The sequence below is a fragment of the Choristoneura fumiferana genome, chromosome 5 (assembly GCF_025370935.1).
Source record: "Choristoneura fumiferana chromosome 5, NRCan_CFum_1, whole genome shotgun sequence".
NCBI classification, from domain to species: Eukaryota; Metazoa; Arthropoda; class Insecta; order Lepidoptera; family Tortricidae; genus Choristoneura; species Choristoneura fumiferana.
In genome coordinates this window covers 7512985-7525766 of record NC_133476.1, presented here as the reverse complement: position 1 = coordinate 7525766, position 12782 = coordinate 7512985, and the positions used below count along the sequence as shown (strand labels likewise).

Below are 12782 nucleotides of genomic sequence, written 5' to 3'. Positions count from 1 at the left end.
AAGATGGCGAAACTGACAAAATAATAATATTTTGTTCTCACTATGCCAAAGAGGTCATAAATATGCCAGAAAGCGTTTCTTATTATGCTGATGGAACATTTCGCGTAAAACCGAAACCGTTTTATCAGACATATACACATATATTACATTTAAACTACCACACAGATGAAAAAAGTGTAAATATATACCCGATTATATATGCATTATTACCAAATAAATGCCAAATCACGTATAAAAGATTTTTTGCAATAATTAAGGAACGATTTCAGATAAACATAAAATCGTTTAAATGCGATTATGAAATAGCCCAAATGAACGCCGTACGTGAAATCTTCCCCGCTGCTGATGTAAAAGGTGTTTCTTTCACTTCAACAAAGCAGTGTGGAAACGAGCAAATGAACAGAAACTGGAACGCACTACGGAAGGTCGAAACTTATCTAGATTATGTGCAATTTTTTCACTTCTTCCTGCGAAAGACATGAAATCAGCATGGGATGACATCAAAAGTATGGAAGAAGGACGCTCTACTGAAGTAAAAAGTTTAAGCAGTACTTTGAAAAGAATTGGTATAAGAAAGACCACAAGCTGATAAGCTCTGCTGATGAGGGAAATCGCACTACTAGTGCCCTAGAGGGATATCACAGAAGCTAAACACAAAACTCCCACGTAAACCAAATTTGTTTTTATTTTGCAATGTTTTGTCCAAAGAAGCCCGTCACATCAATTGCAAAATTATGAGAAGTTTCTTTCACCCTTTTAGGAAAAACCGTAAAACTAAGGATGTAATTTTTGATCGAAAATACAAGGAATTATTAAAAGAATTAAGCAAAAAAAATATCAGTCCAATACAATTTTTAAAGAAAATTATATTTTTAAACTCTTGCGTAACTTAAAAATAGAACACCAGTTAAAAATAGGCGTATTATTTCTTGTAAGAGAGTAACCTTTTTAAGTCAACGTTTTTTTATTTAATTAAGTAGAAGGAAATATTTTTAATTATGTCTGTCAATGTGTCATTTCTAATGCGTAAATATAAAATATCAAATATTATAAATATGGCCTTTTATTGACAATGAAGAATTTCGACATTTTCGTACGGAGCTGAATGCGAAGATGGAAATTATTAAGGCTAGACGTGGTAACGCTAATCCTACAGTTCCAAATTTCTGCTTTGGCTTGATACATTTTAGGAGAGATGCTTAAGATTTCTTCTAAAACAAATCCATTATTTACACTTCGACGATTGCTGGGAAGAAGTCGTGGTTGTGTTTCGGAAATATCGACACGATGAATTCACTAATATTAATGATGATTGCTTATGCCCAAAGCAACAACCATCAGCATTACGTAAAATGTTGACAGAAGTAAGTAAACAAACTTTTGGTCAATTTGGGTTGAAGTGGTAAATGTTATATGTTTAAATAAATCCGTTCTACAATTCAATTATTGTTTTATTTTCATCCATTCGATCCTGTACGTAACCGAAGTTTCGTAACCAGTTCCGATAGAAAACTTCTTCAGTCATGTTCGGAATTGGTTGCTAACGAAAACTATTTTGTTCTTATACGAAATGGTCGAAAGGTTTCGTACAAAAACAATAAGTGTTCGTTCATAAACAGTTTCATATAAGAACAAACTATTTTCCGTTCTCAACCGGTTTCGTATCCGAACGAAGGGATTTTCGTAGTTTAGTTTTGTACTAAAATTAATGCTAATCAATGCGAAAGTAACTCAGTCTGTCTGTCTGTTACTCTTTCACGGCTAAACCACTGAACCTGATTTTGATGAAATTTGAAGACCATGATTGGAACATTTTGGAAATAAGACATTTCTGGAAAGCCAACGTTATAAGAAGGCGGATATTGTGAGGTTACAGACATTTTGAGAATAAGCACTTTCTGAAAAGCGAACATTGTAAAAAACAGTCATTTTTGGAGCCAGACAATTTTAAATAGTTGACATTTTGAGAAGCTGACATTATGCAAAGACGTGCTCACATTCTGAATAGCAGACATTTTGCGAAAAATACATTTTAGGAAAACGGATATTTCACGCCTGAGCCGTCCGGGTTTGAATTTTTCTAGTTTTGGCCGACTCTGGTCGGCAGCGCGACTCACGCCTCACGCGCCGCGCCGCGGTGAATACCTACTCGCACGGCCGGTGCGGCCACCGCGAGCGAGAGGGGTGCGGTGCGCGGTGCGGGACAGTGCGCCTCGCTCGCGAGTCGCCGCTCGTTTGTTCGTTCAGTTCGCACTCCGATCCCATAGTGAGCAGTAAGTTATTACGTTATGATATGAGAGTAGACGTGTGTGACCGCAACCGCAATGTAAGTAAACGTAAGATACGCATTATATTTTCTTTAAAAATATGCAACTACTCAATTCATTCATACCTATATAATGCGTCATTATAAAATTATTACCTATTACATTACAAATTATATTTAACTTTTCTTGTATAGTTTACTTTTATTCTTTCCAGATAAAAATCTTAATGCCTAAACGTAAATGCGTATTCAACAGCGACTTGCAAAATAAGTTTCCTATGATGAAAAAAGGCAAATATGATTGGGAAGCTTTTTGTACCATTTGTTCGACGAATATTTCGATCGCAAATAAGGGTGTAACAGATATAAATGAGCATTTGAGTACACAGAAACACGCAAAAAATTTAAAAAATCAAGCCAGTACTTCAAAAATAGCAACATATTTTGTCAAATCGGACACCTTATTCCCCAGCAGCGGAAGGCGCACTCGTATATCACACTGTAAGCCATCATATGTCGTTCAATTCGTTAGACTGCACTTGTTCTCTCAATCGCGAACTATTTGCCGGGTCAGATACTGCAAAAAAAGTGACGTGTAATCGGACAAAAGCATCTGCAATAGCCACCGGTGTGTTGAGCCCCTTGTCAGTTGCCGAACTAAAAGGTGATTTAAAAGAAGTATCATTCATCAGCGTAGCTACCATGCCAGTAACCACAAGAACACAAAATTATTTCCACTAATTATTCAATATTTTGACGTTAAAAGAAACGGAATCACTACAAAGGTCCTCGAAATAGAAAGTACGCGAAATGAAACATGTGACACTATTACTGAACTGATTATAAAACAACTTCGCCAGCATGATCTCTTAACTAAATGTATTGCATTTTCTGGAGATAACTATAATACAAACTTCGGTGGAACAGAACGACATGGAACGAACAATGTTTTTCATAAGCTGAAAGAAAGTCTAAATCCAAATATAGTTGGTGTGGGATGCTGTGCACACGTCGTTAACAACGCAGTGCACCACGCATGTGATTTACTGCCAGTGGACACTGAATCTATCATTTTAAAAACAAATTTTGAGTCATGTTACAGAATTGTGTCAAAAGAATTACCGGGAAAATGTATTGAAAAAGTTTCAAATGTATGACTGTAAACCTATTAGTACTCCCATGGATCAGATTTTTAATACTAAAGAATTGGAAAATAATAAAATGTAAAAGTGGCACTGAAATCTTTGTAGGCAGATTATTGGGTGTTTGATGTATGCAGCATTGGGACACGGCCAGACATTTGTGTCGCTGTGTCAATATTAAGTAGATACCAAGACTGTGCTAGTGATATGTTATTGGTTGCTTTGAAAAGAGTTCTGCGATACATAAAACATACTTTGGATTATAAGTTAAAGTATAAATGTAATAATGACAACAATTTAGTTGGATACTGTGATGCTGACTGGGGGGAGATCTCCGGGATAGGAAATCTACCACTGGTTATTGTTTTATGTACTCAAATTGTCTGATATCTTGGTGTTCCAAGAAACAAAACACAGTCAGTATCTCATCTACCGAGGCTGAATATGTAGCAATGAGTATGGCGGGAAGTGAGGCATGCTGGCTGACTAATGTGCTAAGTGATTTTAATGTGAAAAATGTATCCCCTATTGTTTATTGTGATAATCAGTCTGCCATAATAATTGCTAGTAGGTACTAACAGTGTTAAGAGATTGAAACACATTGATATTAAATATCACTTTATTAGGGTATTAGTTGAAACAAAAAACTAAGCATTACATATGTAAGAACTGAGGAGCAAATTACTGACATGTTTACAAAATCTCTGAAAAAATAATATATTATTAAAGTTTGTGAACATGTGTGGTATAGTGTAAGGAAGAGTTGTTTTTTTTTTTGGTTTCGATGTTCTTTTGTTAAGTTTCCTCAGTGTTGTTTAGTAAAGCCTGTTGCATATTGGTAAATTTGTTTAAGCTATTACATTGAGAGGGGGTGTTAAAAATAAGCAATGTAATGCGGTATTATGTATGAGAGTGATGGCTAGTATGAGCTATCCTTCTCTATCTGAGTGTCATGGCGGAGATGTATTAAAAAGAATAGTTGTTGTGTTAAAAGAATAAAGTTTATTTTGATTTTACGCTTATATTTTTATTAATATTTCATCTGTTAAGTAGGTATTTTTACTTAGGGTACCAATTTTATTGTTGCTCCTGTTGAGGTACGCCGCATTTTGGCGGACCTTTGCGGTACTTTAGAAAGTATACGTATACTTAACGATACTTAACATTGGTAGGTTCGCCCTTGGAAAGGGTAAACGTGTCTGTTGTCGGCCCTTGCCCTGATTTTGGAATACGAGCGCTTCCTGTTCGTGGCATCGCGTGAGTGCTCCTGTATAGGGTAGGCGCCCTATTGGCGAATACTTATTTTGTGTGAGTGCGAGTTTTTACCTCGCATTGGTCGACGGACCGGCGTGATTATTAGCGTTTTAGAATGGAGCGCCCGATCGCGTACCATTTGCTGCGACGCGAAGAACTACGAGGTGGAAATTAGAGATGCCAAAGCTAAAGACACTGTGGAGTAATTGCGCGTGCAGATCCGGGAATTATCTTCTGCTATTCCGGCGGATGAGGTCGCTGAGACTTCTCGTACCGCGTCGTCAGAGTTGGGATGCAGTAGAGTCTAAACTGGACGAAGTTTTGCGATCGCTTCGCTCGGGACCGCAGTTTAAAAGCTTTGTCAGATTAAGGGCCATTGCTCATCATTGTTATCATCGTCTGGACGAGTAGAGGAATCGGCGGACTTGTCTTCTCTTAGGGAGGCCTTAGAGGTGAAGATGACAGACTGCTTATCGCGTGTTGACGCCCTATTTCGTTCTTTCAAGAGCTCTTTTGAAGCTTCACCGGTTCCGTGCACAGCCGCTCCGGAAATTGCACCGGCGAGCGTCATGTACCAAGTCAGCTGTTCAGCAGTTGAATTGTTCTCTGGGTTCAGCTTTGACCTGGTATCGTGGGGTGAAACCCGCTTTGGTGGATTGGTCAGACTTAAAAGTCCCTTTTTCCCCGACAATTACGAAAACACGCTGAAACGTCTTCATAATATCGAAAGAAACTAGACAAAGATGAAGACTTCAAGAAACGATACAACCAAGAAATGGACGCCCTACTCACAAAGAGGTACGCCGAGCTCGCGCCACAGGAAAAGGCGCGAAAAGTGTGGTACTTACCACCATTTCGCCGTGTTGAACTCGATGAAGCCCGACTGTGGGATCTAGCCCTATGATGAGTTAAATTAAACTTGTGGATGACATAGGTAGACTGGTTTAATCAGTCGAAATTACAATAAAAATATAATTAAAATATGGGAGAGCGGACGCGCCGCGTGAGCTCGCTGAGTCAAGAAGGGAGGGGCGCGGGCGTCGCGCGCTGGTGTTGCCATCCGCACCGTAGAGATGGGCTGCGTAGCATAGACATGCTCCCCGGGTTGAAGGCTTCAATTCCGATGCAGGCTTCAAAGGTCCTGGTCCATAGGCAGCGGGCAGAGGTTGTTCCATCCTCTTCGCAAGGTCCCTCGTCTGGTCTTCACATCCGCAACGCGGTTGATGCCGTCAGGGCCTGGATACAGCCGGGTCACTCGACCGAGGCACCACATCAGTGGTGGGTTGACCTTGTCTTTGACTAGTACAAGGGAATCCACTTTTAGGCTTGGCGATGACGACGTGAGCCATTTGCTTTTCTGCTGTAGTGTAAAAACATAATCATTAGCAAATCTGCGCCAGAAGTGCTGCTTAATAACATCGATGCGCTTGTGTCGCTGGAGCAGGTTGATGTTGACGTCATCGGCGATCTGTGGGCATGGCACGGAGGTGAGAGATCGTCCAATCAGGAAATGGGCAGGGGTTAGAGCTGACATATCGGTAGGATCAGTGGATAGGGGAGTTAATGGTCGTGAATTTAGTATGGCTTCAATCTGAGTGAGACATGTGGACATTTCTTCATAAGTTAAATGAGTTAAATTTAGAATACGCTTTAAATGAAATTTGGTACTACGAACCGCTGATTCGGCCAAACCATTAAAATGGGGCGAGTATGCTGGGGTAAATAAGAATTTAATACCTTCATCGGCCAAGTCTGATGCTAAATTTGATTTGTTAATTACTGAAGTTAATTCGTTACATGCACCGACAAAGTTGGTTCCATGGTCTGAGGTGATTGTCAGTGGCTTGCCACGACGTGAAATAAAGCGCTGTAGCGCGGCGATGTACGCTTCTTTAGTCAGGTCCGTAACGAGCTCCAAGTGGACAGCCTTTACTGCGAAGCACACGAATATACACAGGTAGGACTTGAGCAATTTACTGCCACGGCCTTTCTTATCAGCTATAAGCACTGGCCCAGCATAGTCGACTGAGCAGTGAAGAAATGGAAATTCAAGTTTAGTTCTAGATTCAGGTAATTGACCCATAATGGGTTGTACTGTTTTACCCTTTTGCCTAATGCATGGAATGCATTTTCTGACAGTTAATTTAGCTAAATTCCTACCTCCTAGTGGATAATACTGCTGACGAATATTAGCTAAGAGACCTTGAGGGCCTTCATGTAAGAGTTTAATATGTTGAGTTTCGAAGATTATTTTTGTTAGGTGATGTTTACTACATAGTAGTGCAGGGTGTTTTTGATCATATGAGTATGGAGAGTTGTCAAGTCTGCCTCCTACTCTTATAATGTCATTTGAATCTAAAAAGGGAGTAAGGTTCAATAACCTATTTTTAGCAGGTAATTTTCTTTGTAATTTAAGAATCCTATACTCCTCAGGAAACATTTCACCTTGGCATAATTTTATGACCGTATTTTGAGATTCACGGATTTCATCTGCAGTTAAAAAACCTCTATACCTACTTTGTTTGTTTCTACAGTTCGATATAAATCTTTTGATGTAGGTTACTACATGAAATAAGCGACTGAGATTAGAATGCTTATGTATGAGCGTTAAGAGAATGTTAGTGCTAGTGCTGCTAGTATTAGAGCTCTGCGCTAAGTGGCAGACAATATCGGGCAAATCGCGTTTCTCGTTAGGCATTTTGGGCCATTCTTTATCATTGGACAGTAAATATGGTGGTCCCGACCACCACAGCGGCGAAGAGCTGATGAGATCAGCCTTCACCCCGCGAGAAACGAGATCCGCCGGGTTGTCAAGAGACGGCACATAACTCCACAAGCCGTTTGCTGTGGTTTCGTGTATTTCATTTACACGGTTGCGAACAAAGGGTTTCAGTCTATGAACTGGTGTAGACAACCAGCCTAGAACGATAGTCGAATCGCACCAGTATCTGCAATCAACCTGTAATGTCATTGAATTTAAAATTTTAGCTGTCAATTTTGCACCTAAAAGTGCACCGCATAATTCGAGTCGCGGTATAGTGGTTGGTTTGATAGGTGCAATTTTATTTTTTGATGCTATTAACTGAACATGTATGTTGCCACTCTGGCTTATTGTTCGGGCATATACACAAGCACCATAAGCCTTTTCGGAACTGTCGCAAAAGGTATGTATTTCTATCTTTATATAATCATTTTGCAATACCCAGCGTGGAATTTTAATGTCATTTAAATATGATAGTTTACTTGCGAATGAGGCCCATTGTGTTTTTATGTTTGTTGGTACCTCATCGTCCCAGCCAGACTTAAGTTTCCAGAGGCTTTGCATAATCATTTTTGCTTCAACTATAACTGGGCCCACAAGACCTAGAGGGTCAAAAATTTGGCTTATGACAGACAGAACATGGCGTTTTGTAATTTTTTCGCGTAAATCTATGTTTATAGAAAACGATAAAGTATCAGAATCACACAGCCAATGGAGGCCTAATGTTTTGGCGGACATATTTGGGGCCGAGTCAGACAATTGCAATATATTATTTATTTCTTGTTTGCCATCTGTTATTACCTTCAAAATGTCTAAGTTATTAGACTGAAATTTTCGCAAATTAAATTGAGCTGAGGCCAAGATGGAAATGAGTTCCTTACAAGTTTGTATGACCTCTTCTTTCGATGTTCCTCCTCCTAGGTAGTCATCAACATAAAAATCTCTTTTAATTGCATTTTTAACTTTTTCATTATTTGTTACATCGGCTAAGCTAGTGAGACACTTTATAGCTAGGTACGGCGCAGAGGCAGTCCCATAGGTAAGTGTGTTTAATGTGTATGTCTTTAGAGGTGCATATTGATCAGAACGAAATATGATTTGTTGCAGAGGGCGCTGTACAGGATTGACTTCTATGGCACGGTACATTTTTTCTATGTCACCGGACACGACAAATTTGTGTTGACGAAATCTAATAAGTATAGACAATAAATCATCCTGTACTGTGGGACCTACCATTTGCAGGTTATTAAGAGACACCCCTGACGTAGTAACAGCTGATCCATCAAACACTGCGCGAAGCTTTGTCGTGGTACTCGATTCACGTAGTACGCCATGATGAGGAATAAAACAAGAGACATTATTATTATTGCCACAAGTGTTTGATAGAGGCGGGGAAGTTGAGTTTAGAGTCATGTGACCTAATTGTTCATATTCTTGCATAAAATCTGTGTATTTTTCTTTAAAAACTGGGTCTCTATTAAATCTACGTTCGAGTGAGAGGAATCGCATTTTTGCCATTGCGTATGAATCGCCTAACTCACTCGGATCTTTTTTAAGAGGTATAGTTACCACAAAACGGCCTTTTGAGTTGCGGTAAGTGTTAGCTTGAAAGCTTTCTTCGCAGGCTCGCTCCTCAGCAGTGAAGGAGTGCCGCGTTGGTATGGTGTCTAATTCCCAGAATTGATTAATGTTCTCATTTTCTTTAATGAAATGACAGTGATGTTGATTACTTGAGTTGGTAGTGCTAGCATGTGACACATAACCTGACACTAACCATCCTAATTTTGTTTCATATAATTTGGGTTGTTTTTTACCCAAATCAATGGAATTGTTGCAAATAACACTCCAGAAAATTTCTGCCCCAACAAGTATATCTACCCCAGAAGGAACATAGAAAGAAGGGTCAGCTAACTGAAGACCAGTAGGTATAGGAATGTCATTTACTTTAATTAACTTTGATGGCAAAGATTTAGTAATTTCATCTAAGACAAGACAGTCTAGATTTACTTTATAATCACTATATAGTGAGTACAATGTGAGATTGCACAGCTGTGTGCTTTTACTAGATTGATTGCAGATACCTGATATTGTTGACCGTGTACTGCGTCTTGACAGACCCAGCTTACCGCAGAGCTCATGTGAGATGAAGTTAGCAGTGCTGCCGTTGTCTAGCAGCAGCCGGGCTGTGTGCTTGTTGCCATTGGAGTCGTACACCTTCACCATCGCTGTGGATAGAAGTATTTGGGGAGCAGTAGTCTGCTGTGTGATGTTGGTTGACAAGGTGACGTTATCTGTGGGAGGCTCATAATAGGTCTGATTGTCCACTGGTAAAGCGACATTCTCTTGTATAGGGACTGAGTTATAATCATTTGAAGAAGAGTCACGTTTTTCTAAATGCAGCAATGTGTTATGTTTGTAACGACAATAACGACAGTGAGGAGACTGACATTTATTTTGTGAATGACCAGTGCGCAAACAGTTTAAGCAGACATTAAACTGCTTCGCTTTTACTACTCTATCTTCTATACTCAAATCCCTGAATGCATTACAATTGTAAAGTGTGTGTTCATCTTTACACAAAGGGCATTTATTTGTTTTACTATATTTGCCGGAGCTGAAATTATTTTGCTGACTTTTCTGACTGTCAGAGACAACAATGAAACTTTTTGATTTGGGATGATCAAATTTAGAATTTTTAGCCTTATTTTCTTCCAAGGTTTCTAATAAGTCTGCCCTGTTTCTTAGGAATGTGCAAAAGTCAGCCAAAGTGGGAGCATCAGAGCCCGTGTTACGGTGTTCTTCCCACTTGAGATTTGTTATAGGATCTAACTTAGTGGACATCATATGAATGATCAGTGTGTCCCAATGTTCTGTTGGTTGGTTGAGAGTAGTCAGCGCTCTTATATTTTTATTAGTTACATCAATTAGATACCTCAGCGACCTACTAGATTCTTTTGAAACAGATTCAACATTAAACAATGCTTGGACATGGTTGTTAACTAATAATCTTGAATTGTTGTATCTATCACACAATAAATTCCATGCAATTGTATAATTATTATTTGTGAAATCAATATTTTTAACAATCATTGCAGCGTTGCCCTGCAGAGATGCTCGCAGGTAGTGAAATTTGCTAATGTTGTCCAATTCTCGGTTGCTATGGATCATTGATGTGAATATGTCTCTAAACTCGAGCCAGTGCTGATAGCTGCCGTTGAAAATGGGTATGTTTATCTTAGGCAAGTTAAATCTTTTAGTGTGCTCACAAGTCCCACCTGATTTATCGTTGTCGTAGCTCGCCACGGAACCTGAGCGACTCGGTGATCCAGGAGAACCATCCTTGTCGGCGCCTGCAGGGAGGAGGTTGCGCGCGGAGGCCACCAGTCGGTAGTACTGGCTTTCGAACATTTCTCGGTCGGCATACTGCTCATCAGGAGGGTCGCAGAGCAATTCCAGTTCACACTGTAATGTGTCGAAATCGTTTATAAGGTTTTCTATCCTAGACAGACGGCACTCTAGCTCGGTGACATGAGCATCGCTAAGATTCTCATAAGAAATAGCAGTATTTAAGTATTTTTCGAATTGAGTTAGTTTAGCTTTTATACTAGCTTTGCTTCTTTTAAGCTTTTTAATGTTATCTGCCTCAGACATTATGTAAGAAAGGTGCAAGGAACAGAGCAGTCAAAGTTTGCTTTTATTTGAGGTACGTGCGCATAAACTCGATGAATGCTAATGGAATACGAATTGGAAAAACTCGTGCTTTGCAATGGAAAACAGCGTTAGAAAACTGCGACCGCTTAAGTAAGACGGCCGTACACACATATGCAAGCGAAAATAAATAATTGTAATTTGATTCCAAGCGACAGAAGTTTAAAATTGCAAAGGGAAATGCATTGTCACACTCGAGTCACACTCAAATTTCGGCGAAGAAAAAAGGAAAAGTGCAGTTAAATGACATAATTCCTAATAACTTGAAATGGAAAGGATAACAGAAGGAGTAATTTGGAACGATCTCACTGTTCTACCGGCCAACGCCCTTTTTCTTGTTTCATTCACGTGGCCGCATGATGCTTTCTTCACTCGAACTCGTATTTTCTTATTGCTCGAAGGACCATTGTGGGATCTAGCCCTATGATGAGTTAAATTAAACTTGTGGATGACATAGGTAGACTGGTTTAATCAGTCGAAATTACAATAAAAATATAATTAAAATATGGGAGAGCGGACGCGCCGCGTGAGCTCGCTGAGTCAAGAAGGGAGGGGCGCGGGCGTCGCGCGCTGGTGTTGCCATCCGCACCGTAGAGATGGGCTGCGTAGCATAGACACCGACAAAGTACGCATTATGCACGACGCAGCCGCGAAAACGAGGCGTTTGATAAAATATCAGGGCTAAGTGCAGACAACACAAATTCCATTTTGGGAGTAAACCATTCGTTGTTTACTAACATGAAAGAGTTAATTCCAGATTTAATAAAAGGAAATTGCCATGCGCACATAGTGCATAACTGCATGAGACACTCCATGAACTTCTTATCATATGATATTGAAAATGTAAATCCTGAAAATGTATAGTCACTTTTCTCATTCAGCTGTCAGAAGAGAAAATCTAAAATGTTTTTTTTGAAAGTGTTGATAGTGATTTTCATGAGCTTAAACGCCATGTAGGAACCAGATGGTTAAGTCTTTACCTTGCATAGATACTGTACTTGTAAACTGGAAACCAATAAAAACTCACTTTTTGAGTTTAGGAGAAGATTTTGCCCTATGGTTTTGCAAAAATTTACTTTTATTGAACAACAGTGATGTGAATTATGATTTTGATTGAGATTTATATGCATTTCTGCAGTCATATTTTACATTTATTTACCAAAACTGTCAAATGCCTGGAAGGTAACACTATAACAATAATGGATGTTTACAACATAATGAGTATGCTCAAAAAAGAATTAACAAAAAGAAAGGAAGATTGCTTCTTTGATATGAAACAATGAAAATGCTAAAGACAAGTTGGAGAATCTTCACTAGAATCTAATCACAGATTTGCAAAAATTTTACATTATTTCTTGACAAAGCTTTATGCTATTTGGAGAAGTGGTTTAATTTTTCAAATCAAAATTTTTTGTTTTCACTGAGTAACTTCAATTTAAAGTCACCTATTTCATTTCAACATTTTGAAAAGTTATTGGTGCATTAAATATACAACAAAAACTTGTATAGTTATGGACAATATTATTTCAAAAACAATACTTCTAAATGAAACTTATGAAAAAATAATGCAAAATAATAAAGATTTTTCTGACTTATCAACGGCTCAAAAATGGCAATACATATTCAATAAAAGTGAAGATTTTCCAAATAT

General features: G+C 38.9%; 1 protein-coding gene across 4 annotated transcripts; it reads right to left on the bottom strand.

The window, feature by feature from the left end:
* Positions 1-5588: 5588 nt before the first annotated feature.
* On the bottom strand, positions 5589-11742 carry LOC141428027 (uncharacterized). Of its 4 annotated transcripts, none has more exons than XM_074087710.1 (2): positions 9550-11742; positions 5589-6594 (listed from the first exon to the last, which is right to left on the bottom strand). In XM_074087710.1, the coding sequence occupies exons 1-2, from the start codon at positions 11072-11074 to the stop codon at positions 5795-5797; spliced, it is 2325 nt and encodes a 774-aa protein (XP_073943811.1). In that variant the 5' UTR covers positions 11075-11742; the 3' UTR covers positions 5589-5794. The 4 variants fall into 4 exon arrangements, with proteins under 4 accessions (XP_073943811.1, XP_073943812.1, XP_073943810.1 ...); XM_074087711.1 differs by having other exon boundaries at positions 10699-11742; XM_074087709.1 differs by having other exon boundaries at positions 5589-10885; positions 11441-11742.
* Between the last annotated feature and the right edge of the window lie 1040 nt (positions 11743-12782).